General features: G+C 34.3%; 1 protein-coding gene across 13 annotated transcripts in view; it reads left to right on the top strand.

Moving 5' to 3' along the window:
* RhoGEF2 (Rho guanine nucleotide exchange factor 2) overlaps positions 1-27383 on the top strand; it is a 656727-nt gene that overhangs the window by 129141 nt on the left and 500203 nt on the right. For 12 of the 13 annotated variants that reach the window (XM_081725662.1, XM_081725658.1, XM_081725654.1 and 9 more), the window contains 6 exons: positions 583-696; positions 2586-2684; positions 4462-4554; positions 22733-22926; positions 23464-23644; positions 25860-25974. In XM_081725662.1, coding sequence (XP_081581788.1) covers positions 583-696; positions 2586-2684; positions 4462-4554; positions 22733-22926; positions 23464-23644; positions 25860-25974 — 796 coding nt within the window. The remainder of the gene's footprint in view (positions 1-582; positions 697-2585; positions 2685-4461; positions 4555-22732; positions 22927-23463; positions 23645-25859; positions 25975-27383) is intronic. The other variant, XM_081725656.1, reaches the window with a different exon arrangement.

Here is a 27383-nt window from a genome sequence, read left to right as displayed (position 1 = left end):
GCAATAGGATCTTCTTGTTGATTATAAGAGGAGAAAAACCACGAAGAACGTACCCTGTACGCTACCATAGGACAACAGGTCTCAAAGTGCAAACTGTATTTGATGGGAAAACGATGTGAAAAGAACAAAAAACAAATTCTTACATTTGTGTGGAAATTTAATTTACAGTCTTGGAATAAAAGAAAAACTTGCGTAGCATTTACCTAAATTTAGTTAAATAAGTACAAACTGTACAAAATTATTTCTAAGATCAAGGAACCCTTTATCTCCCTGGTTATGACACTGTTTCGCCAACATGATGAGAAAGAGATACAGTAGGAATCACATATACTAATTATCACCTTTAATAGAAGTTAATAGAAAAAAGGAAATGTCCTACATACGGTTGTGAGAATATGTCGCTTTAAAGAAAGATGGGTTTATTTAGTTCTATTTATTTATACGTATATTTTTAACTATTACATTTGCTGTAGTTTTGGGATATAGTAGATTTTTTGGTAGGTGTAGAAAAAAGATGATCATTGTAGTGACAGTATTTAGTAATACAATATTTTAAACTTCAATTAATAATTTGTCTTTTAGGGACAAATAGAAGATTTTGGACCCTTCAAAAGTTTGTCGAAACTCTGGGAACATCATGCCCATCTAGCAGTGTTTATGAACTATGTGATATCAAATAGTGACCCATCTAGTTTAGTAAGTATTGTATTACTTGTTTTTGCCTCTGATTAGTAAGTGTATGAAATTGATACATGCTTGAGAAGAGTAGTTCCACTTGAAGTACCATGTTACAAAATAATAAAATGAGAACACACTACATAAGATTTTTTTCTGAACACGTATGTGAATATCTCCTTCCTGCAGGGTATATAGTTTTATTCTCTTATGTTTTCTGCAATCTTATCAGTGTTTCGTATCTGTTCCAAATAATCTTAAAAGCAGGTGTTCTTGCATTCAAATATTAAGTTGAAACGTGTGAAATGTTGAAAGCAGGTTCGTGGGGCTACAGCAACTAATTCATGGACATGGAACATTAAGATTAGATTATGTATGAATGCTTTAGGACATCCAGTTTTAAAGTTGAGACGAGGGTAGGTTGAAAAATCATATATATATGTATTACCAAAATACCTGGCAAATGCATAATAGTACATGGTGGTTTAACAACATGTTTCTTCTAATTCTAATTCTGTTGTTTTCATATAATTGCTACAATACTTGCAGATAAGTCCAGTGGGAGTCCGTAAATTGCTCTGTAAACTAAACTTGTATACGAGTAATACGGATATTTGCAATAGCAAAATGCATATCTACTGTATGGAGGAGGTAATAGTCAAATGGAGGCAGATCCCCGTGATAAGGCATGTATTTCTCTATTTGGAACGCAGTTTTGTTTGTCTTGGCGAAAAGTACAACTTTCTCCAGCTGTCCATGTCTCTCTTCTTTCATTTCTGCCAGGGGCCTACTTCTCAAAGCAACAATTTTTGTAATATGCTTTATAGAAATCGTAAAAGTGTAGAATTATAGTCAAAGTCATTTCTAAATATTAATGTTGATATATATGATTTGTCATGATATGTGCAGTTGTACAACATTTGATTTTGAAAAATATTACACTAATATTACAAAACTAGTAATTTTGAGGAGTAGCATTCACATGACATTGGAGACAATTGACCAACAGAATTTCCTCAGAATCCCAGGAGACCTAGCAAGGATCTTTGCAGCAAATTGTTGTTGCCTGGGAGAATAACTGCTATTGTAGTATTGCATCGAGTGCTGTTCTGGTTATGGGATAATAGAAATACAACCAAGTTCTAGCCACTGTCACCATCCTTGCACAGAACTTGCAATATCCCCCGGAAATCGGGTCAAAGTGCCGTGTTTTCCGTACATTTACACTTCCGATGAGTCCAAACATTCGGAATCCAGTTTACTGCAACTTTCTTCATGCTTCATTCCATATGAATTTCCTTTCACAGCTGTTCAAGACTGTTGTATTTCTTTCTCCATCTGTCGGTCGGTCTTGAGTCCAGTGATTGCCCATAATCATTTAGTGAATAACGGTAATCACCTCCGAGCTATTACAAAAATTAGTTGAGCGCGCTTTGGGTTAGATTCCAGTCCACAATTTAAATTTATAATATATTTATTTATCGTTGCATACGATACTGACTTCTAATCAATGTCATGATTAGGTCGTTAAGGTTCTCCAAGAAAAGGTGTTTAAATTTATTTATATCCGGAATATAGGCTGAAAATCTTCCATTTGACTCTCGAGTACGAAAGTTGTAATTATTTTACGAGAACGTTGTTTTTCATGTTAGGTTTGCATATGATTGAGGTTGAACTGGTGTTACCCAATCTAAGTAGGCTACGCATTGTTTCAATCCTTATGTAGTAATAAACGAAAAGAAAAATTAAAGACATTTTTATATATCAATCCTCTGCAAATGGCGGTACTTTCTAGAAAATTTTAGTGGTTAGGGCACTTTTTGAAATAATGTCATGATTTTAAAGTTGTTTTCACACATTTGTGTTCTTCATGTTGAAGTTGAATAAATTATTTTATCTTTTATTTTTAGTTATTTTATTTGGTAACCGACCTATATAAAGAAGGGAATGCTAAGGAAATGAAGAAATGGGCCTATGAAATTCATTCAAGTTTTTTAGTGCCTGGTGCGGTAAGTTATTTATTTATTTATTTTTTTTTTTTTTTTATAAACGTAAATTGTGTACAATATAGCATTTGTAGCGTGAAATTGTATAAATATGTTTTCAATAATCTTGATATATTCACTTATTTAAAAGCTTGTAAATACTCTCAATAGAGAATCAAGTGAAAATATATTTCTGTAACTCTAACTATAGATGCACTTTTTTTTCCTAATATTCTGTAATTATTTCATAGTACCTTTAAGTTACATTTTTAAAATGTGACCTACATTAAGTAATTAACTGTATCTTTGTGCAAATTTACCAGCTGTGGCATTAAGTTATAGTTAGAGAGAAGCAAAATATGAAATTTCGTATTTTAAACCAGGTCTTGTAGGACAACGAAAACATGGATTTATGTTTCATGATATTTCTAATTGAAATTGCTTGTTTTAAATTTTCGTATTTCGTAATATTTTGACAAAATGTTCATATTTAGTCCGTATTCTGTATGTGTCGTATGCCGAACAGAACCACTGATCGTTGAATCAAATGAGCTTGCATCCCTTTCAAGGTTAAGCATTTTCTTTCGTCCGTGTAAAAGGAGAGCTTCTTTCCTTACCAGATGAACATTGAGCTCCCTCGTGGCTAAGAGGTTAGCGTACCTGCATTTGCGTGGAAGACCCAGGTTGGATTCTCAGCGGGAGCTCATGTGGTTTGAATCTTATGTTGAGTTGTAGTCTACGTCTCATATAGCCTCGTTGCTGAAAGAGCACTAAACTTATCAAATAAAGTCAACTAGATCAACAGCGATGGACCGAAGCTCATCTCCCCATTTTAACTACTTGTGGAGGAAACTTCTCTAGCGGATAAGAGTCTCCCATCATCTCCATTGTTGCCCCAGATGCCAGGAGGTGATTTGACATCGCAAGGTAGCGAGTCCCACCGATATAGCATCAACCTGACAGAGTCTAACTCATGATACGGAAATTGCATGGAAATCAAGGAAGTGTTACAACCCTAGACATGCCTACCTCAGATCAGGGATGAGGTATTATTTGCACTACCAGAACCCATGAGTTGTGCAATCCACCCATTTGGAAATAGTATCAACCTATTCTTCGGCAGGAAGTATCTTTACATTTGGCTCCCTTACTTCATGAAAAAGAGCATGCCAGAGTAGGATATACTTCTACTTCCAGTTATTTGTATCTTCAAAAATATTACTCCAGTATATCCCTCGATAGATGTAGCTGTGTGACGCTAACGCAGTATTGGGGCAACTGAGATGGTGCCATTTGAACATCCCCAGGCTTGTATGTTTTTGTTCTACTCTTATTGTGTGTCATTTAAAGCATAGTATGTATGAACACCAGTTGTTAATCGTAAGCTTTTATTATTGAAATAATGGTGTAAACCTACACCTGACAAGTTTTCAGAAGGTTAGTAAATATGTGACACAAATATTAGACGCTATATTAATATTTTAGAAAGAAAATATAACCTTTCGTATTTTTACATATTTCGATCTTTCGGATTTTCATATTGTCTCATTTTTTTCCTTCATACTTTGCTTCTCTTTAGTTTCAACACTTTTTGTAGCTTCGTTCCCTAGTTAAACGTCGCTTTTTACCAGCATGGATTTATGAGACATGGATCTATAGATTAAAAGTGAAATCCAAATCACATGAATCTCCATCGGGGATCGAATCACATTGAAAATCGAGATTTCGTGGAATTATTCAGCGTTATGAAGATAACGGTTACTAGATGTTATTATGATTTATTCGTTTTTTTATATTGCAGCCATTACGACTGAATAACGTGGATGAAAATGTGGCAAGGGAAGTTGACGAGGTGCTTCAAAATGAATCGGACAAGGAAGAAATTCTAAGGAAGGTAATTATTATTTTTATAGTATACATACTTAAATCATTATCGTATTTTCTTCAGATGTTTCTGTGGGTACACGTTATATCTTATGTCCATCCATCCATCCATCCATCGCGATTGGACGTTGAAAATGGGCGGGGGCAAGACATGGTCTAAATATTTGTATATCAATGTATCAATGTTAGTTTCCTTGGTTGTTCTTAACCATTCGTTTGACGAAAGGTTGCATAACTAAGAGGATACTATCGTTTTCAGTTAAAATACCGTAATTCATATTTTATTAAGTAAATTGACAAGAGCAACGTAAGTAGGTACTAGCCCTTTGTGCTCTTAAACAACAGAGATGTAAGAAGAGATTTGATTCATTGCTCATGAATACCTTAAAATTCTGTTTGGAAAATTTTGTGATCAGGCTGTTTAATAACAAATTTGCAAAACAAATAAATATAAACTATAATCATAGTAAGGAACAATGAGGCTTGTTTTGCAAAAGTTATATTGAAACTGGAGATTAATGACAACTTAATTTTTAATTACACACATGCTATTAAACGTATGTTATTACTCTTAAAAAATGAAAAGCAGTAAATACTACAAGCATATGCTACGACATTTAAAGAAATATTTGCTTTTGCAGCTTCCCGAGACATGTTCGTGTCAATTAGGTGTAGTTTTCACTTTCTTGGACCACATCAGAACACAATACTTACAAGGAACCCCTTGAGTGCGAGGTCGGAAGTACAATCTGTAGTAAGGCTCATTTGAAAGTGTAGTGTGAACAATGATGACAGGAAAAATATTAGCTGCTAATGGCTCACCATGTGCATCAGGAGGGCGACAGAAAATACGTGTCCGGGACGTGCAGAGATCAACCTTCTATGGGATATATGTAACACACTTCACAAAATGGACATCATCGACATTCAGGAAATGTTCAAAACAAACTATTAACTTGCACCATGAACAACGAATGAAAAATGACGCGCCACAGTGATCACAAATGTTCGCACCATCAATATCGAAGGCGAACTTCTTGGGAGTTACAAAACCGTTCAGGGCATTTAGCTAGGTATCAACTCTTAAAGAATGCATATAGAATCATATTGATGTAACGGGTGCCATCACATTTCATCATTTCACATCTCCCCGTTATATCAATATGATTCTATATGCATTCTTTAAGAGTTGATACCTAGCTAAATGCCCTGAACGATTTGCAACTCCCTAGGAGTTCGCCTTCGATCTTGATGGTGCGAACGTTTGTGATCACTGTTGCACGTCATTTTTTATTCGGTGTTCATGATGCAAGTGAATGGTTTGTTTTCAACATTTCCTGAATGTACGGTGTCCATTTTGTGAGGTGTAATGCATACATCCCATAGAAGGTTGAATCTCTGCACCTCCCGGACACGTATTTTCTGTTACCCTCTTGATGCACATGGTAAGTCATTAGCAGCTAATATTTTTTCCTGTCATCACTGTTCATACTACACTTTCAAATGAGCCTTACTAAAGATTGCACTTCCGACCTCGCACTCAAGGAGTTCCTTGTTAGAATCACTCCATACTCCAATTATACAAAATAATCCTAAAACCTAGAATTATGTTGAATTCTCTAAATTTAATTGTATATACAATCGTACACCCCTAAACACACCATTTCACTCGCATATTACACTACAAAACAATGGAAAAGGTAGAAGTTTTTTTTTTTTATCACTCTCTTTTTAATCAATGATTCTTACTACTAGAAAGAAGAAAAGACATTTTTGGAACTATTAATTCTTGTGCAATTAAAGAATAACTTTTTTTTTTTTTTTTCGAAATGTTCTCACAATTAGTTTCAAAGCGGCTGATTACCATATCCAGCCCTTGTAAGAAAAAATGAAAGTATGCTGGAATTGTTGTGCTCCAATAGGTTAATTTTGGGATTATTTTCGGTGGTAGTTGTTGTGTTGATTTGGAGTTTAAAGTCCCTTTCAGCAACTAGGATGTATGAGACGAGACTTATATTCTACTGATTAACGTGAAGTACATGAGCCGTGGAAATTAAAACGCAATATCTGTAGCTTTCTTAATTCCACGAGAAGACAAACAATACGTACTCAAGCAACGGCAAATATTATATGGCATCATTTTTTTATGAACCAGTAATACATACAGAAAGTTCAAAAATTTATTCAAAAGTCACATTTCCAAATGAAACTATATACATTAATGGGTTACTTCAAAAAAGTGGGGGGCAGCTGCCCCCTTTGCCCCCCTAATCGCCGCCCATGTATCTATCTATCTATCTATCTATCTATCTATATATATATATATATATATATATATATAATATATTATGACACCGATAAGTACAACAACATAGAATAAACGCGCAGCATTCAGCAGTTGTTTTCAATATTAGGTTCAGCATGAATCGCAAATCATTTTTTCTGTTCTGCTTCTGTAAAATTAACCAGTTTTCCAGTGTAAAAATATATCATGTCACCTCGGCTTCAGCCAATCTTTCTGTTTTAAAGTAGTAATTTTTGTTTTAATACGGTATACAACAACGAGCCCCACATATCTGCTTTTCCGTATAGGTTTTTTTTTTAAAGAAACCTGTTTTACTTTTTTTCGGTCGACCTCAAGGCCTGTCACTAAGGATGTCTTTCTAACATAGTGAGTGTCATATTCTGATTGAAAGAAATAACGGACACTAGCAACATCGTATGTTACACCTGAAAGTAATGTTTTATCTGTCTAGAGACCCCCGAGCACTATCACGAACAATGCCAAGAATAACAAATATCACCTTTAAACCGGCAAATTTTGATAGCAAAACATCACAACATAACCTATAGAACACATTAGGTCACAACAAAACTCAGGGCTAAGACTTAAAATATCAATATAGTTGCTCTCACAAACATATTTTTGCGATAGCTTGATAAACACTTAAAGCAAACAAATTTCTTTTGGCGAGAATTGCTAAAGCTTAAAACAGTAAGTGTAGACTGTTCTGCTTATCCTAGCATTTGTTCATAACATTCTCTGATAGCTTAACTCCAGATAATTATTCCGGATACATGCAAATAAGGTGGATATAATACTCATGTGTTACAGCAGTGCTGTTCAATTGTGTCTCCACCATTGTGGACAATTGCTTGAAATTGTAATCTTAATTGTAGAAGATTGCACTGGAAAATTGACATCGGCATTTCTTTTTCGCACTTGTAAGTTTTCGTGGTAACAGTTTGAAGTTAATTACATTTCAACATATCATCGTTCTTCTTCTATGAAAAGATATGAGTTTCCATGGGGTTTCATTTTCATTTGTCGGCGTTTCGTAAACTTCAAGTCACTAATGGCCGGGAGAATAGAAACCCTGTCGTCTATACACAAAAGGAGTTTTCACCCACTAACTTTCCGAAATCTTGAAAGATTAACAAATGCGTACCAATTTATTCCGTTCGAAGGCGTGCATAAATTTAAGAAGAATTAATGTTTGACATAGCATGGGAAGTGTTAATCATTTTCGTGCTTTTCGTTAATTCATGTAGTTCATTGAATTGGGCGAATGACAATGCTTCAGTGCAACGCAATCTAAGCTAAAAGGTTTTCTGTTTCTTGACTTATTCTAATAGGTTATGAGCTGTTTTATACTAGTATATAATAATAGTTAGTTATATTAATAGCAAATGACCTGCTAATAGCAGAATACCTATGATGATGATGATATTAATAGCAGTTTTTATTGAAATCATAATGGTATTGAAATTGGTAATAATTTGTTTTTTAATGCATTTTTTGTATGGTATGTGTATTTTAGAATGTTAACGTGTAATCAGATTTAACTATTAAGCCGAAATTGATACGGAAAAGTGCTGCTTAAGTTCTGAGAGCAACAAACACAAGAAGGAATTTCAAAAAAACACTGTAATATTTTAAGTTTTCCTTTTTCTATTCTCTGGTTGGTTTGCTTGGAAGATGAAGACAAGTAATTTACTTCGAAGTTTATTATTGTCCTGAGATATTGTAACTCGTCTTGCCCAGGATTTTTAATAATATTTTCCTCCACAGCTGAGTTGATAAATTATTTTCGTAACAGTCTTACCGATTTTTCGTACGTAGAGCCTGTAACGACCCTTTCCCTCTAGTCACGCCACACGAATCCAAATCGAGAGTCTCTATAAAAAATAAAATTTCAACAATCGATTTAAACTCGAGTAGCAAACCTGAAAGAAGAGTCTTGACCGAACAGACACACAAACCCAAAGCAGTTTTATCAGACTAGACGGAGTGAAATTCCTTGTGAATATGTTGATGACAAACACAAATAAATAGGATATGCAAATAATCATAAATAATTGAACAACCAGATTTCAAATTTTCAATAACAATATTTATTTCAAAGCGTTGGTTGTGCATATATACTAATACGTTAGATTAATATAAATGCACAAAGCAGCAATGACAACAATAATAATAATAAAAAAAATAAAAAAAATGTAAATAGATATTAACATTTCGCGTAGCAATATGTAAGAAATCCAATTCAAAATTTATAACAATTTAACTCAAATATATTAACTGTTAATGTAATCGTAATATCTAACAACAATCTCAATATTTTAATTCAAATCCAAATTCGCTTGAATATAAAATAAAGTCTGAAAGTAATTTCTCAAATATTAACAAAATATTTAATAATAATAAATCTGAAGTTAATCAGTCTCGATAATCAACTTTCAATGTTGTAAGCAAATTTCAATGTTTACTAGTAAATATTCGTTTCATAAACTTTTGTCACCGACTGTACAAAACTGAGAATCCAACTCAATAATTTAATGATTCTTCAATCAATTCGGTTAAAAATAATATCACAATTATTCTTTAGAATAAACTACCTATTCGAATTACAACACTCTTTACTAAAGTTGTACCTAGTCCTATTTTATTGACTGTGACTGTACCGACACAAAAATTTAATTTTTGATAACAACGTAATATATGTTAATTTTCACAATTTCTAATCTTAAATATGCACAAAAATATCGCACAATGAACCTTCAGTATTCAATTCTTACCAAAAACCCTAATTATTTACTCTTAATGGCTCGATATAGAATCTCAATGGAAATCATTCGTTAAGAATGAATGCAACATGAAAGTATTAACGATTCAGAATCACGCTGTAAGGTTATAAACATATCCACAAGGAAATAATCTCGATTCTCTTAATATTCTTCGTAATTATTCGGAACTATACTCCCGGATTATCATTCCACTAATTTCTAAATTACAATCTGGGGAGGATTTGACTAGGTTAAGAAACAGATCCCTACAGTGGCGATTTAATGCAAATGATAATAGCGTCCTAACCAAAGCGGAAACGACCTTAACCACAACCAATCTGCAATTGTTCACAAAGTGACCCATATACTACTTAAATCAAAAATTCACTCACCAAAATCTTCTTTCTTCTTATTACCTTGTCTTGTGGTGTCACGGTAACGGGATTGGCTTCGTTGTCTGACTGAGATGTAACTCGAAGCGAATAAATATATTGGTCAAACGGCACTTGGTCTAAAAACCCTTTTTCAAACTCTCTCGCCAAATTCAAACTAAACTTAGTTTCAACGTGCAAACAGCTACTTGCAAAAGCAGTGGAGCTTAATAAGAGTAAAGCTTCCTGCATTAAAATTCAGAGCAAGTAACTATTGTTTCTCAGTTCTTTTCCTTTTCTTTTCACAAATTAACGTCCCACAAAAATGTGCAGAGTTCGTCCTTTGGGCAAAAATGCTCCACAAAGTAACCAGACAACTAAAGTTATAGTAATCAAAAGATTACACTGGCTATTTGAACAAACTCGTAACATATAGGCCTAAACGGGCACAAATTGACCTCCTTTTGGTCCCCCGTTCAATTCCTGCCTCGGCTCCAATACTTCTATTATCTTTCGGCTTAAAACAAGAAAGAAAAATAACAGAAATACTAGCTTCTGAGAAACTGTGATTTTACTCATATCACTAAGCACTTTTTTCCACACTTTTCACTCTTTTTGCCGTAATGCCCAATACATTCATTGGCCCAGTCTAACTTCACAGCTAAACTCTGACACAAACAACGACACCATACAAAGACTTGTACACGTTTCTTTCCACAACCATCACCACTCATGCAATCGTGAATTAATAATCAATGCTGGCTGACAAACTACAGCTACGAAACCAAGTTCCATCCTGTCCGAAGAAACTGCGAATTCACGATCCGTCTCGGTTGGTGAATCACGAAAGAGTATGCGGGCTGAAGGCAACCACATACCACGTAACTACGAACCATCACGTGACGCGCTAGCAAGTTTGAATGATTTCCATATTGACTCTATTTTTCGCGCACTCCTACTCTTTCCTTCTTTCTTTTCTTTTTTTTTTTAAAAAAACTAACAGACAAAGATACAAGGAAATAAATATATATATATAACAGTTAAATTTAGCTTGATTTAAACAAGACTATAACATATTGTATTTGTATTTTTTTTTTTTTTTTTTTTTTGCTTTTACTCTCCCTTGCTTCTCGTTAGTCGTCATCATCTTGGGACGAGTCCATTGAGTCGCGAGCCGGGGGGTGTCCTCGAGGCGACTCGTTACAATCACCCCTCCGTAAAAAAAAATTTTTGCAACATGCAAAAATTTTCCTCCAATTGGCAAGGAAAATAGAGTGGCTACAAAATACAAGAAAGCATTAACATATATACAAAACAAGTATATACATAGTTCAATAAATACTATTTACAATTTATTATAATAAATATTAACACAAACTCTTCAGCTTACCATTTTAAGAATTTTTATTGAATTCATGGCCACTGCTTCTGAATTCATTCAACAAAACAAAGTAGTTGAGATGAGTAACTTCTCAAAAAAATATATACAGGTACATATATAATTCCTTGCAATTCTTAATTATATTACCAATCTCTTACAATAATTTTTCTTATCTCTTCCTGAAATGATTCCGATCTAATGATCTCTCGATCGTGGTTCACGATAAATCTTTACGTCTGATACATGACTTTTTCTATAAGAAGTCATAGTATCGTTCTCGTCAGAGACAAGAATAGTATTGGGTGTGAGGAACTTCCTGACAACATAAGGCCCATGCCATTTGTCACTTAGAGATTTGACTATTTGATCCTTTAAGGACGATTTAACATGTGTGCGGAGTAAAACCTTATCTCCTATATTGAAGTTTACCTCTCTTCTACGCTGCATCATGAGCTTCCTTCTGTTATTCCAGCTTTTTTCCATATTTACCAAAGCTTTCAGCCAAATATCTTGGGAAGTTTTACCAGCAAAATCGGACTCACAGATGTTCCATCGGATTTCTAAAGGGGTATAACTCGGACGTCCACAAAAAGCTTCGATTGGACTCACCTTTAGCCCAGATTGCTCACTAATAATTTTAACAAGAGTAAAGTTAACAATACAAATAAACAAATATATACTTATAAGCCTTCCGACGAGATCTTTAATATATTTAACGCATTCAGATTTAACATGAGCATATTCGTTTTTAACTGAATCAATAAACGATTCAACATCCGGATCCCGATAACTCCAGGTATCGTCGCGTTTAGGTTTTTCAACCTGTATGCTATCACGGTTTTTCATCTGTCCGGAATGATCAAGTTTTAAAGTCCGACGAGGTAAGTTCTCCATCACATACTTCTTATTTCGTTTTAGAAGCGTATGAAAATTTTCAGCTAATTCGACGTCAGCATCTGAAGCTTCCGATGAACTGCCTTTCACTTCCTTTTCTGCAATTGGCTTTGAACATTGGTGGACCGAAGCGCCTTTGTCTTCTTCAATCTCTGGCTTAGTTTCTTCACTTCGATTTAGAACCTCTTTGGAATCTTTCTTCTTCTTTTTCTTCTTCGTCTTCTTTTTCTTCAAAGTTGATCGACCTGAAGATTCATTACAAACAGTAGAATCCTGTTTGTGGCCCAACACTGACGAAGTATTTTCTTCCAATTGACCATTTGGACTCGCACTGTCAGCCGATATAGGTTGATCATCTGTCCTTTCAACTGATTCATAGTTGGTTGAAATCATGGCTAAATCAAGCAAAGTATCAGCTCGATGATTGAAGCCGTTACTCTTCACTAAGTCCTGATTATCAACTTTCACCAACTTTTCTTCCATCTCGGGTTGCGCTACCACTACATCAGTATGTCCCTTTGACAAGTTGCACTCGATTAAATCTCGCAGTTCCAAAAGTTGCGAAGAACTCGGAGCGTTAATTGTCAACATCTGAGATTCCAGCTGCTGTACATCCAAATCACACTGGATCCCTTTTTCCTTAATCCCCATGGAAGATAAATCGGCCCTGAAGAACAATGAAGTCTGGCCCGAAGAATTCCCATTAGCCGCTTTCGCTGAAGACGACTTATTCTGCCAAAACCTTCGCTGGCCACCACGATCACTTGATCTAAATCCATCAATATTCCGTTTGAACACATCCCGCCGATATTGTAGTCGTAACCTCTTTTTTCCATTGTTCAAAATTAAAAGGTTTTTATCGTAGTCTAATATAGCAGACGTAGTCCGAAGAAATGACATCCCAAGCAAACAATCACAAGGCAATTGTTCGACCACCTTGAAGATTACAGTTTGGAAATATCCCGAAAGATTAATAGTTAACACAATTTCTTCCTTTGTCACGAAGTTTAAACCCGAAGGAGCATTCACAGTTTTTTCTTCTACTTCGTAAATAAATTTCTCGGAACCACAACGCCTGACCATATCAATGGTAACGAGGTTGAAACTTGACCCCCCATCGACACAAACAGTAGTTAGAATATTATTCACTTTGCCAACCACAAAGGTCGCAACAACTCCGTCCATTTCAGATGGAATTTTGCTAAAGTTTTTATTCAATACTTGATCAGACCGATTATTTTTAAATGAACGAAACCCTGAAGCAATCGAACTCCTAGATATTTCATTCATTGAATTCAGTTGTACATTATGATTTAGTTTAACACTATCTTTCGTCTTAATATCTCGAGTCACCGAACTATTATTTGATAATACCATATTTGGTTTGCCTTTGGTAATCCCACAATATTTATTGTATTCTATTTGTTCTCTAAATCTTGAAACAAATTTCTCTGAAATATCTAACAATTCCCACTTATTCGATGGCACATAATAATTCAACATTTTGAACCTAATGCTTGGATTCATTCCGCACAAAATTGTTTTGACTAAATCCCCTTCCTCAATACTCATGTTCAACACTGACATTGAAACTATAATTGATTTCACATAATCATTTACAAATTCAGTTAATCGCTGTTTTCTATAAACACGTTCTCCTATTAGCGAATGTATAGTAATGGGAGTTACAAACTTCATCAAAATATTTTGCTTAAAATTTACCCAACTCATGTTTTCATTCAATGCTGAAGTTACTACTTTTAATACTTCCGCTTCACATTTAGGTATCAAGACAGAAAGTAGCATTCCTAAGGAATAATTGCTATCCATTAATATTTCTTCTAACTTGAATAGCATTTCAAAAACCTGAATACTGTTTTTACCGTTAACATTTTTTATGTCTCGCAACCTGTTTTCTAAGTAACTCAATGATCGCATATGAGTATACTTGATCATTAACTTATGCTCAATATCAGAATCAAAACGATTAGACTCTACATGAGAACTTGGGTTTGAAAAAACAATGTTAGGTCTACAGGATTCGGTGTTTCTATCCTCTGACCGGAAGTTGGCATTCCCTACAAACTTTCTATTACTACCCACTCGAGGAGTTGAATTTCTAATACAAGAAACCCTTTTGTAATAGTTTCCTAAATTAAAGTATCGATGACGCAATCGCTCATCGCCTACAGCATTATTCCCGGAAGGTATTGAATTATTTTCACTTAACATTGGTTCAGCAAAGGACACTTGTCTTTGTTCCATTCTAGAACCATCTAAACTAGTAGCGTTAACCATGCGGCTGAAACCAAAAGTACCATTCGATGAATGGGTGGATCGATTAGATAAATTTACAAAAGGCGATGGTATTTGATGTATAAATAAACTACCCTGTGTAGGAGGAGTTAATTCCATGTTAACAGAACCAAATTCTAAAGTTCTATCTAAATCGACATGCCCTGTGGCATCCAACGTTAAATATTCGGAATCCGGAATATCAATAACTGTATGGTCTCTAAGATTCTCCATTACACTGAATTTCAATATGCATATACACAATACAAGTAATATATAATAAATGTTACTTAATATTAACATAAATACAAGATAAGTCTAAGACTACTACTACACTACACAAATGAAAATCGAATCGACCAAAAACTAGCTGCGAAAATTTAAAATTCAGAAGAGATAAGAAATCACAAATATTTTCAATTATTGCTATTAAATTGCAAAACCTTTGCATAAGAGAAGCAAAAATTTAAAGGGAATTGAAATACAAAATTTACTATCAAATATTTGGAAACTAATTCTATGTACTGTTATAATAAGGACTAGATATATTTCTTATACTAATTTTTTTCTTTTTTTGTTAGATGAAGACACCTTCTTAAAAAAATTTTTCTGAGATACTCTTTCGTGACTATGTAACGACCCTTTCCCTCTAGTCACGCCACACGAATCCAAATCGAGAGTCTCTATAAAAAATAAAATTTCAACAATCGATTTAAACTCGAGTAGCAAACCTGAAAGAAGAGTCTTGACCGAACAGACACACAAACCCAAAGCAGTTTTATCAGACTAGACGGAGTGAAATTCCTTGTGAATATGTTGATGACAAACACAAATAAATAGGATATGCAAATAATCATAAATAATTGAACAACCAGATTTCAAATTTTCAATAACAATATTTATTTCAAAGCGTTGGTTGTGCATATATACTAATACGTTAGATTAATATAAATGCACAAAGCAGCAATGACAACAATAATAATAATAAAAAAAATAAAAAAAATGTAAATAGATATTAACATTTCGCGTAGCAATATGTAAGAAATCCAATTCAAAATTTATAACAATTTAACTCAAATATATTAACTGTTAATGTAATCGTAATATCTAACAACAATCTCAATATTTTAATTCAAATCCAAATTCGCTTGAATATAAAATAAAGTCTGAAAGTAATTTCTCAAATATTAACAAAATATTTAATAATAATAAATCTGAAGTTAATCAGTCTCGATAATCAACTTTCAATGTTGTAAGCAAATTTCAATGTTTACTAGTAAATATTCGTTTCATAAACTTTTGTCACCGACTGTACAAAACTGAGAATCCAACTCAATAATTTAATGATTCTTCAATCAATTCGGTTAAAAATAATATCACAATTATTCTTTAGAATAAACTACCTATTCGAATTACAACACTCTTTACTAAAGTTGTACCTAGTCCTATTTTATTGACTGTGACTGTACCGACACAAAAATTTAATTTTTGATAACAACGTAATATATGTTAATTTTCACAATTTCTAATCTTAAATATGCACAAAAATATCGCACAATGAACCTTCAGTATTCAATTCTTACCAAAAACCCTAATTATTTACTCTTAATGGCTCGATATAGAATCTCAATGGAAATCATTCGTTAAGAATGAATGCAACATGAAAGTATTAACGATTCAGAATCACGCTGTAAGGTTATAAACATATCCACAAGGAAATAATCTCGATTCTCTTAATATTCTTCGTAATTATTCGGAACTATACTCCCGGATTATCATTCCACTAATTTCTAAATTACAATCTGGGGAGGATTTGACTAGGTTAAGAAACAGATCCCTACAGTGGCGATTTAATGCAAATGATAATAGCGTCCTAACCAAAGCGGAAACGACCTTAACCACAACCAATCTGCAATTGTTCACAAAGTGACCCATATACTACTTAAATCAAAAATTCACTCACCAAAATCTTCTTTCTTCTTATTACCTTGTCTTGTGGTGTCACGGTAACGGGATTGGCTTCGTTGTCTGACTGAGATGTAACTCGAAGCGAATAAATATATTGGTCAAACGGCACTTGGTCTAAAAACCCTTTTTCAAACTCTCTCGCCAAATTCAAACTAAACTTAGTTTCAGCGTGCAAACAGCTACTTGCAAAAGCAGTGGAGCTTAATAAGAGTAAAGCTTCCTGCATTAAAATTCAGAGCAAGTAACTATTGTTTCTCAGTTCTTTTCCTTTTCTTTTCACAAATTAACGTCCCACAAAAATGTGCAGAGTTCGTCCTTTGGGCAAAAATGCTCCACAAAGTAACCAGACAACTAAAGTTATAGTAATCAAAAGATTACACTGGCTATTTGAACAAACTCGTAACATATAGGCCTAAACGGGCACAAATTGACCTCCTTTTGGTCCCCCGTTCAATTCCTGCCTCGGCTCCAATACTTCTATTATCTTTCGGCTTAAAACAAGAAAGAAAAATAACAGAAATACTAGCTTCTGAGAAACTGTGATTTTACTCATATCACTAAGCACTTTTTTCCACACTTTTCACTCTTTTTGCCGTAATGCCCAATACATTCATTGGCCCAGTCTAACTTCACAGCTAAACTCTGACACAAACAACGACACCATACAAAGACTTGTACACGTTTCTTTCCACAACCGTCACCACTCATGCAATCGTGAATTAATAATTAATGCTGGCTGACAAACTACAGCTACGAAACCAAGTTCCATCCTGTCCGAAGAAACTACGAATTCACGATCCGTCTCGGTTGGTGAATCACGAAAGAGTATGCGGGCTGAAGGCAACCACATACCACGTAACTACGAACCATCACGTGACGCGCTAGCAAGTTTGAATGATTTCCATATTGACTCTATTTTTCGCGCACTCCTACTCTTTCCTTCTTTTCTTTTTTTTTTAAAAAAACTAACAGACAAAGATACAAGGAAATAAATATATATATATAACAGTTAAATTTAGCTTGATTTAAACAAGACTATAACATATTGTATTTGTATTTTTTCTTTTTTTTTTTTTTTGCTTTTACTCTCCCTTGCTTCTCGTTAGTCGTCATCATCTTGGGACGAGTCCATTGAGTCGCGAGCCGGGGGGTGTCCTCGAGGCGACTCGTTACAAGCCTTATCTCATAATACTTAGTGCATGGTATATGTGGTCTGTATATGTATCTGATTTTTAACTTACGTACGTGTGCAACACCAGGATTATAAAGGAAGGAATCGTACTATTTACATTGGTTCAGAACAACACTGCGATTTGAGTTCAGTCATGCCAGATGTTCTTTTAGACAACATTCCCGTTTCTGTCTCAACATCTTGCTTCGACAGAGCTAGATTACCGGACCACGTCATATTTTTTTCTTTAAGGAATTGTGAAAACAGTTTATAATTAAACAATCCATGGAGTTGGATGCAGGGTTCTGTCCTGAGTCTAAGTATCGGAAGGCATATGGAAACATCCTTCCATAGAAAAGAAAGCACAACAGTATTCAAAAAAGCGGGGCACTTAATATTCTTTTAAAAGCATGTTCATATTCATAAGGGTAGTTTTCTTTTAACATAAGTTTGGATTATATACACAGATGAGCCATTACATTATGACTATGTACCGAAAAAGATGTAACACTTCCTTTCGTTTCCAAAATGGCCTCCGGGAAAGCGATTCGGCGAGGTTTAAATAAATATGTTGGGATATTTTGTACTGTAACTGCAGTAGCAGGTCCATCTGTTCTTGGACATCTCGGGATGATGATATAGAATGAAATTGCTTTTTCAGTTCATAACATACATGCAGATTTATTCCACGTCCATTGGAGGCCATGACATTAACTGAAGTTTAGTATGCTCCTCGAAGCACTCGTTGGCGACCTTGATTTTGTTGAATGGTACATTGATCTCTTGGTAAAGACCATAACTCGCAGAAACACTTTTTTTAAGTCATCATCTTCAGATATCCAACAGCTGTCAGGAATTATTCTTTTGGTGGTATAATTGGCACTAACGTGTCCCATGAAAACCTCGCCAACATCATCACAACGCCATCGTCGATCTGTCTCTTTCCAGTAGTACACTGAAATACCGTAATCTGATGTTAATTAGCATGTACGCGCTCGTCTATCAATTTGCTACATTGCGAATCTTATAGTCATTTGGCCACGCTGGGCATTTCTAACTCATCTAGCCCACAGTGCAAATGGTATGTGTCCATTTCATTCGCTGTATTGAAGTGATGATTTGAATTCGATTAGGTTTGTGGTTGCGCAAACCTATACGCAGAAGAATTCGATAAACAAATAATGTACTGATACTTATATTTTGTCGCTCTCACCAATGCTGTTGCTACGTCTGAACTGACGCCCTGTGATAGCTTTGCACAGCATGAGACACATTCCGTTGGTGTTTAACATTAATGCGCCATAGTGGACGTATGGATGGGTACCCGTCTATCGTTTGCTGCTCGTTGCACAGCTTTTAGTCCGTACTTCCTACAGACGCACAGAAGCAGCCTTCTGTTTCGGAGATTTTGACTTCAAAGTACAATTCTGCCACAATTTATGCTTTATCAACTCAGATAAATCTGCAGCTCTTCCGTTTTTACATCATACTTATCACAACAGAAAAACCATGCTGGGTTTGCGTATGTTGTACTGTTCATGATCTTGACACTTGAGGCTTTCTTTTGCAGGAGCGCTCATTTCTCTAGGGTGGAGATTTGTCATAACGTAACTGCTTATCGGTGTGTCAGTTTTAAAGCTTGAATTATGTAGAAGTGTTCCATAAATTATCGTTAACGAAATTCGATCATAATAAATTAACGAAATTCAATTGTGGAAATATTTTGTTTTTCGATTTAGATTTTCGTGTTTTAAAGAAAAGGAAATTCTTTCCATCTCTGTCAATTGTGCGTGTAAGACACTAAAACAGTATTCAGTTTCTTTTGATTGTCCTTCATATTTGTCAATTGTATAACAGTTATTTCTGTTATTCTAGTCTTCTGGTCGTTAATATCTGAGACTAGATTAGTAGAAGACATTCTTTTATAATTCCAATGGCTTGTGCTACATAATCCCAAGAAAAGCAATCCAAAGGTTTGGTGTTGGAAGAATAAGCTCCAAAAGAGATTATCTCGGTCATTGTAGCGATTTGGAAATGCTTAGTGCAGAAACTCACTGACGCTGTAGCATCTTGCTGAAAAACAACTAACTTCTTACAACAGCCAGATCCTTCAAACTGTTAGTCACGCTAATATGCAACTTTTAGAACATATTAGGGTTGTGGGTTGCATAGACATCTAGGCGAAATATTTAGATTTTGTTAATCCTTATTATAAAAGCAAAACTCCTCAGTTATTTTAGCCACTCTAATTCCTAATAGCTCACAGTCAGGCTAATAGTTTTCGCTAGCTGCGCTACCTCCTACATGACGTCAAAAGATATAGGCAATTTGCAGACAAGCCGAAGGCTTGGGGAGGAAGAACTAGTAATAGATAATTACTATGTGCGTGGTACCACCTACTCTCATAAAACATAAGAGATATGTAAGCCGTAATTGACATTTTACCGAAGAAGAATGACTTAGTTACGCTATCATGTATAATGCATAATAACAATAATTAACTCAGTACTTAACTTTTTGTGTCGTACGTTTCAATGTAAAATGTCCTAGTGCTGTATTGGGATCTAAATGAATATTTTAATATTTGGTTTTTCTTTAATGTGGGACAAGCTACCGAAAAATATTGCAAACATGAATTTAGGCTCTTCAGAACTGTGAAGTAAAATCTCTAGTCCAACGTTTGGCAATTACACTTTTCGAATGAAAAGTGGCCCATGGTAAATGCCCATAAATAGTAAGACAAGAATGGTGAAATATAAATAGTTATAGGAAATTAAATCCCGAAGTACTTTTGCCACTTTGAAGTCCATCATACTCATATGACCTGGAATCGGAACAGGGGCCCTTGTTGCCACAGGTGAACGGTTTGTCACTGACTCACCGTGCACGCAGTTTGAGTTCTAGTTGTTCTAGTCTATAGCACTATTTATAAATGAAATATTTACAGTTTTAGGATAAGCTAGGAGTTATAGGGGAGGCCGGAGTAATAAGAGACAAACGAGGTAATAAGACAAAAAAAAATCTAGCACTTGTATTGATTTCTTGAGGAACTAGAAAAAAATTTATGTGATTGTACTAAAAAAAAATGAAACCTGCTGATGTATTAACACATTTTTCCAGTTGCTTTTTCATAAAAAAAAAAAAATAAATAAATAAATAAATAAAAATAAAAAAAATAAAGTCGGTGTCTCTTATTACCCCTAAGGGGTAATAAGAGACAGGGCTCTCACTGCTCATGCAAATAAAATAGAAAATGAGTAAGAGTTTTAAGAAACATCTTCAGACAATTCTGAACAATTTACTTTTTTCAGATCTGAAATTTGTAAATATGTTCCCAAAATATCAAGATTTAAAAAATGAAATTCAATAGTTCGTTCGGAAAATTTAGTTGCCTAATTATTAAGTATCAAAAACCATTAAAACAAAGTATAGTTGAGTTTTACGTAATCTAGGTACATCATGGACAAAACTCACACTACCAAATAAAAAAGAATGCTGACAAGAAATTTTCTGGAGAATGTCGAAAATGAACTTAAAAAGTGCCTAAATTCGCAATAAAGAAAAAATACCGCATTTGAAAAATAGTTTTAGCTAACTTAAAATGAATTGAAGAAGCTATTAAATTGTAATCATACAAGAAGAGAACATTGAAAAATGTTGTAAACTTATTGCTGATCAAATTTTATGTAAAATGTAGCCTAAGTAGAAAACTACATTTTCGAAAAATATGTAAGATGAACATTAAATCTTTCACGATGTACAGTCGAACGAACATATGAAAAATGAGCAAAAGAGTTTGAAAATATTATGCTACCCTATGTAAACTCAAAATTAACATTTCAATACCTCATACATGTAATTTAAACTTTAGTGTAATATAAATGTAGCAGGTAGGCCTTATTAATTATCTTAGGCTGGACCACTTAAATAAACATATGAAAAATGTATAGGCCAAAAAGAACTGTTGCATATAGGCATGAGTTTAACAAATATTAAGAATAGCCCTACAAACACCTAGGCCTACCAAAAGAAGAGGAGCCATATTTAATCTTTCTGCTTTGGTTTCAATAGTCCTTTTTAACTTTGCTATAAACACAACGAATTTTTTGGAGCTATCCTCTGGAAATCTGGAATGGCCCATTTCCATTTCCATCCAGTTTGATAGGTCCATAAAACACAAATTTGGATGCCACTGTTTGAATGTCATCATAGGCAGGCTAATTAAAACCACTTAAACCTTTTTTCAAAAATTTAACCTTACACGGTCCTTCATCTGGGAAAGCAATACCCTCCCAGTTTACCAGTCAAAATTATAGTACACGGTGTAATACATTTCTAAGCAAGATTCTGCTCTGGTTGGATCAATTTCTCCTGGCAAACTTTCACCAGTTGATGATGAAATTAGTTGATCCAAAGCATATTCTCCACTGTCACTATCTATGCACAAACTCTTGACTGGATTGCCAGAGTAGGAGTTTTCCTATGTACTTTCTATATACAAAAAAACTAGCAGGTTATACTCGTCACATGCGCTAAATAAGCATAAAGTTGAACTGAGGTAATAAGAGACAGCTGTCTCTTATTACCCCTTCAAAATTTCTAAAAGGGGTAATAAGAGACATGCCCTCAATTGACCTGAAATGCAATGTTTCAGCGATTTTCAAAATTTCTCATGAATCTTCATAGTCTTCGTCACAAAGTTATATAGTCATTTCCACATTTCTAACACTTTTCAGAATAAAATTTTATTTTAAAAAAGTCACGAACTTCCGTGGTAAGTTCAAAGTGAAGGTATTTTTTCACAATGTGACAATAATACAAAAACTCATATTAGTTCATAAGTGCCAGTGGGGTAGGAAAGTAAAGATATTGACGTTGCCATTACGTATTTTTTAAATATTTTTGCTTTGATATTTAGGGTATTTTTTGACCATGTCTCTTATTACCCCGGCCTCCCCTATATGTATATACTAGTATACCATGACTGAGTGATATTTATTTAAGCCTAACTCTAATCTATGAAACAAACTTTTGTTTCTAGATTTTTTGGAAAGCCAGAGCACGAGCTAAAGAAGAGCTGAATGAGCAGTTAGCGGACTTTCAACAAAAAAGAACTGCTGGGTTGGGTACATTATTTGGACCTGCAGATGCACAACTAGACGAGAGTATTCATGACAAGAATAAGGAAATGAAAATTGTCGAAGATATTTTGTTACCAAGATTAGAGCCATTTATGTACGTATTTGAATTTTTTATGATGGTCTTTTACAAATTAAATAACTTTTTCTGTGCTTTGCGTGAGAATTTTTATGTATTTATTTATTATTGCGAAAGTTAAAATGTTCGAGTTATAAATCAAACTGAATCTCAATGTATCACAAAATTTTGACAATGATTCTTTCAAACGAAATTATAGCATGAAATTATTTTGAAGTGTGTGTGTGTTAATATGTGGAGTACTGTATGGATAAGCTGTTTCATTAGAAGTAATTTTAGTTTGTCTCTGGAAGTGTTTTATGTCAGGTATTATAATATGAAGTTGATCATTAAATGATATAGAATTGATCTTTCTCTGTATAGTTAAAAGTGTTTTACTTACTTGTTTTATTTGAATTAAAAGTGTATTTTCAATATAGTGCATATATGGTTTCATAATGCTGTTTTCAAATCACAGTAAAGGTATTCTCAATTTTGACCTCCAACGGCTGAATACTTTTTAGACAACCTGATATATATCAATAACAATGTGTCATCATGTGTGTACTTTTTCAGGGATGATGTCGAAAAGGAAGTAGACATAAGACGAGTAACAACAGCAGCAGCATTGGGAACAGTGTTGAGTAAAGTATTTGGAGTCCGAAGCCCTCAAGCGAATAGTCTTCTCGAACGATGTCCAACATTCGTGTCCAAAGATAAATCACTAAAATCAAGACTGATAGGGAAAACGAGAAAGGTATATCTGCTTTCTTTATACGAATTTTAAAAATATTAGTAATCCAGTCTGGAAAGTTTCCGAGAACGTTCTGATCATCAGATAGTGATCATATATATAATACAGAATATAATATTCATGTGTATTTGACTTTCGTTTCGGTTAGTGTATGAGTTCCTTTGATAACTGTCCTAAGTCCATTATACTCGTTGGTTTTATTATTTATGAAAATATAATTTAATGATCAGTGTATTATGATTTGTCGAAAGTTCCTCCGCGTACATTCGACTCGAAAATAATCCAGCCTTTGTGGAACAAGAAGTCAACGTAGATGAAAGTTTTCCTTCGGTAGAAACTCAGAAGGAGTAGCAGTTTCGCAATTATGGCTTGTGTAAGTAAACTGAAAGCAATTTGTGTCTTTGAATTGGACAAGAATCAACTCATGCATAATTATGGTGCAGTAAAATTGTCATGCGAAGAGTAACTTAAGAGACATTTACAGAAAATCAATGAATACTATAGGAAACTATTACGTACTTGTTGCGTACAGAAAATTATGTCATGTCTGATTAACGATCAGGCCGGCCATATCCTTCTGAATAACTACATTAAAGGTTGATTTAATTAAAGAATAAAAATCTGACCAAAACGTAACACTTAGATTAGTAATCTTGTGTTACATTTTTGTTAGTGTATCATTGTCTTCATCAGATACATTATCTACCTAGAGACGATTATGGCTTTAAAAACATGTTTTTTTTGACTGTCTTCATGCATGTGATTAAACCTTTCAAACATAAAACGTAAGAAACGTAAGAATATTTTTCCTTGTTACATCCAGTCGTTACAAAATAACTGCACCGGTGGAAATTGGGTGTTTTCATTTTCCATAGGAAATAGCAATTTTGTGTTTAAAATATTGCTAAACATATCAAACTGTTATTCCACATTGGGTTTTGATGGGTTTATGTTTATTCCTGCTTTTGGACTTTGTTTGCTCGTATTTGAACAAGTGGCATTCCATCCAATTTGCCAATGGCTGGGTCATATTTAAATGCGAATGTTGATCCGAACTTTCGTGTTTTTGAATTGTTGTATTTTACATATCGATCCTTACCTGATCCTTGTTCAATAACTATTGTGTTTAGATCGAGAATGGGCAAAGAATGGAACGACACCTCGTCTCGTAAGTCAAGCAAGATACTGGCGTTGCATTATGTTGGCATTTCGCAATGTTACATTCCAAAACAACTTGAACTGCATCTTGGAGCCACCTATTGGAAAACGGCAGAAGCAAAGTTGTACACCTAATAGAAACAAATTGACAGTACAAGATTACTTGGAAATATGTATTAAAAAGGGGAGCTACGTCACGGGGTTATTAAAGTCATTGATAGGGGCGAATCGAAACTTGCTCAAAAGTGTTGTGTCAACCGAAGTGGAAGAGCATAGCAGACGCCTCAACGGAATAGTCATGGCAATAGGGCAAAACGTGCTCCTCCAAATGTCAGTTCGTTTCTTATTTTGATCCCAGTATAATTGTTTTCATATGATACATAACAGCATATGTTTAACTCTCTTGAGGTTAAGTAAAATTGAATTTCTGACTTCAAGAACAACCCAACGTCAGTTTTGTTAATTAAATGTTAGGCTAATTTCATCGTTGACAATTGTTGGCGCATGTGTTGAGAACAAGATATGTACGGTGAAACTTCTCTAAAAGTAACAACGATTGTTAAGGGAGGTATCCGCTCAACAGTGTGTTTTAGTTAGAAGTTTTGCTAGAAAATTGTAAGTGGTTAAATCTTGATACGTCAGTTTTGAGGAACTATCTTTTCGTTTCAAGAAACAGTTTTTATATTACTGCAGTTCATAACAATTGCAAATGGTTTGTTAGTAGTACTTACAAATTTTTGGTTTTAGATACGAAATATTATTGTTAGTAAAGCTTTCACTTTCTGATTAAAAATAGTAGCAAAGCACGAATATTTGATATTGTCTGCAGAAGTAGCAAAGCTTGAATATTTCATATTGTCAAAATAACACTTCATGATAAAACCCCATTAGCAGTTAAACGCCAACGGACATGCTTGTTCATTAAATGGAGGACTGTGGTCCACAAAATTTCAATAACAATGTTTTGCCGACAGCAATATCCTGGATAATAGTTCTAGATGATAATCAAATAATAGTGTGCGTAATTGACTTTCATGTTCTATTTGTTTCGCTTTTTCAGCAGCTAACGATCAAAGGCCATCATTTTGTTGCTCATCAGTATTATACAGTTACGTACTGTAACCATTGTGGCCTGATTATTTCAGGCATTGGACCTCAAGGATACCAATGTACAAGTAAGTAGCAGTATGTAATTTTTGCATTCGTGAGAGTTATTGTATAAAATATGTGCACAATAACAGAATTCACACTAACCGTTAAAGTCGGGGAAATTAAGATGAGTCTAAGAAATGCTTCAACATATGCCGACTGAGAAATGATTCAAAATACGCCGAAAGTCAAGGAAATTGCCGTATTTCACAGAAGAGATTTTTAACATATTTATTTTATAACTTCCCATAGATCTGAAAGACACTCCAAAAAATCGAGAAAGATTCAGAAAGATACGAAAAATGTTGTAAAATCAATATATTTAGAAGTACAGAAGCTTGACGAGCGCCAAAAGTTGTTAAAACTTCATGTTTTAAAAGAAAAAGAAAAATTAACAAAAAATTCAAATGCAACAGAGAAGAATAAGTTAGGTTTGTCGATTTAAAAAATCAAAGAAGTAGGGCAAATTATGATACATGTGTTCAGAATGCGAAGATATTAAAGTTATCAGTATTGTATAATTATTGTTTGGAACTAGTGTTTTATTGTATTCCAAATACTGAAAGTTTGACTTACAGTAAGTATTTACATTATGAAAGATGCTTATACTGTATTTAGAAAATGAGAATGAGTGTGTTCCATGGATATGGAATAGTAGAGGTCGATTATGAAAATGATCTTTCTTTAAACCTAGTGTTTGCTGTGTCATGGGGCAGGGAAAATTTACGTAGTCATAATCAGAAAATTCAGGGAAATCAACCGAATTTCAGTGTGAGCCCTGAATAACTAAAAATAGTAAGTGGTGTAAAAGAAATTGAGATGATTATGATTTTTCTATTACATTGTTTTAAAAACCGAAATGACTAGATGATAGGGAAGGCCCTGAGGAAGCACTTGAAAATTTTTGTGTGTTGGGTGAAGCGTTTTTAATCAGATATGCGCCGCAGTAAGAGAGGTCTCTTATTGTGTTGTTTTTAATCAGATCGTTTTGTGATTTGGGTTTTCAGAACATATGTCAGAAAAGCAATTCTTTCACAAATAACATATTGCTATTTGAAACACCGACAAGGAATTTTGGATTGTGTACGAAGTCACAGGATTTGTACGTAGTATGTGACGTACGAACTTATGGACTTGTCTGTGTTGACGGTTCAAGTTGTCTGGTGAATGTTGGACTGCCGTTTTATGTCCACCACGTCAGCTACAAACACGTCAAGCTACAATAGACGCATAAAATGTCGTTAGTGGTATGCTGAGTGGCAAGTGGTTGCGAGTTTGGATAAATCTTGTTTCAGCCTCTCTTAGCGATTGTGACGTGCGCGCTGGACGCTACCATCATGAGCACAATATGACAGTGTTGGACATCATAATTGCCGCTGCTACAAATTGAGGGCGACGTAAACAATGAACGCTACATCAGAGAAGTTTTAGAGGC

The sequence above is a fragment of the Thermobia domestica genome, chromosome 9 (genome assembly GCF_964235325.1).
Source record: "Thermobia domestica chromosome 9, izTheDome1.hap1.1, whole genome shotgun sequence".
In the NCBI taxonomy this organism is placed as follows: Eukaryota; Metazoa; Arthropoda; class Insecta; order Zygentoma; family Lepismatidae; genus Thermobia; species Thermobia domestica.
The sequence above is the reverse complement of the archived record's forward strand: the minus strand, read 5'-3'. Positions and strand labels throughout refer to the sequence as shown.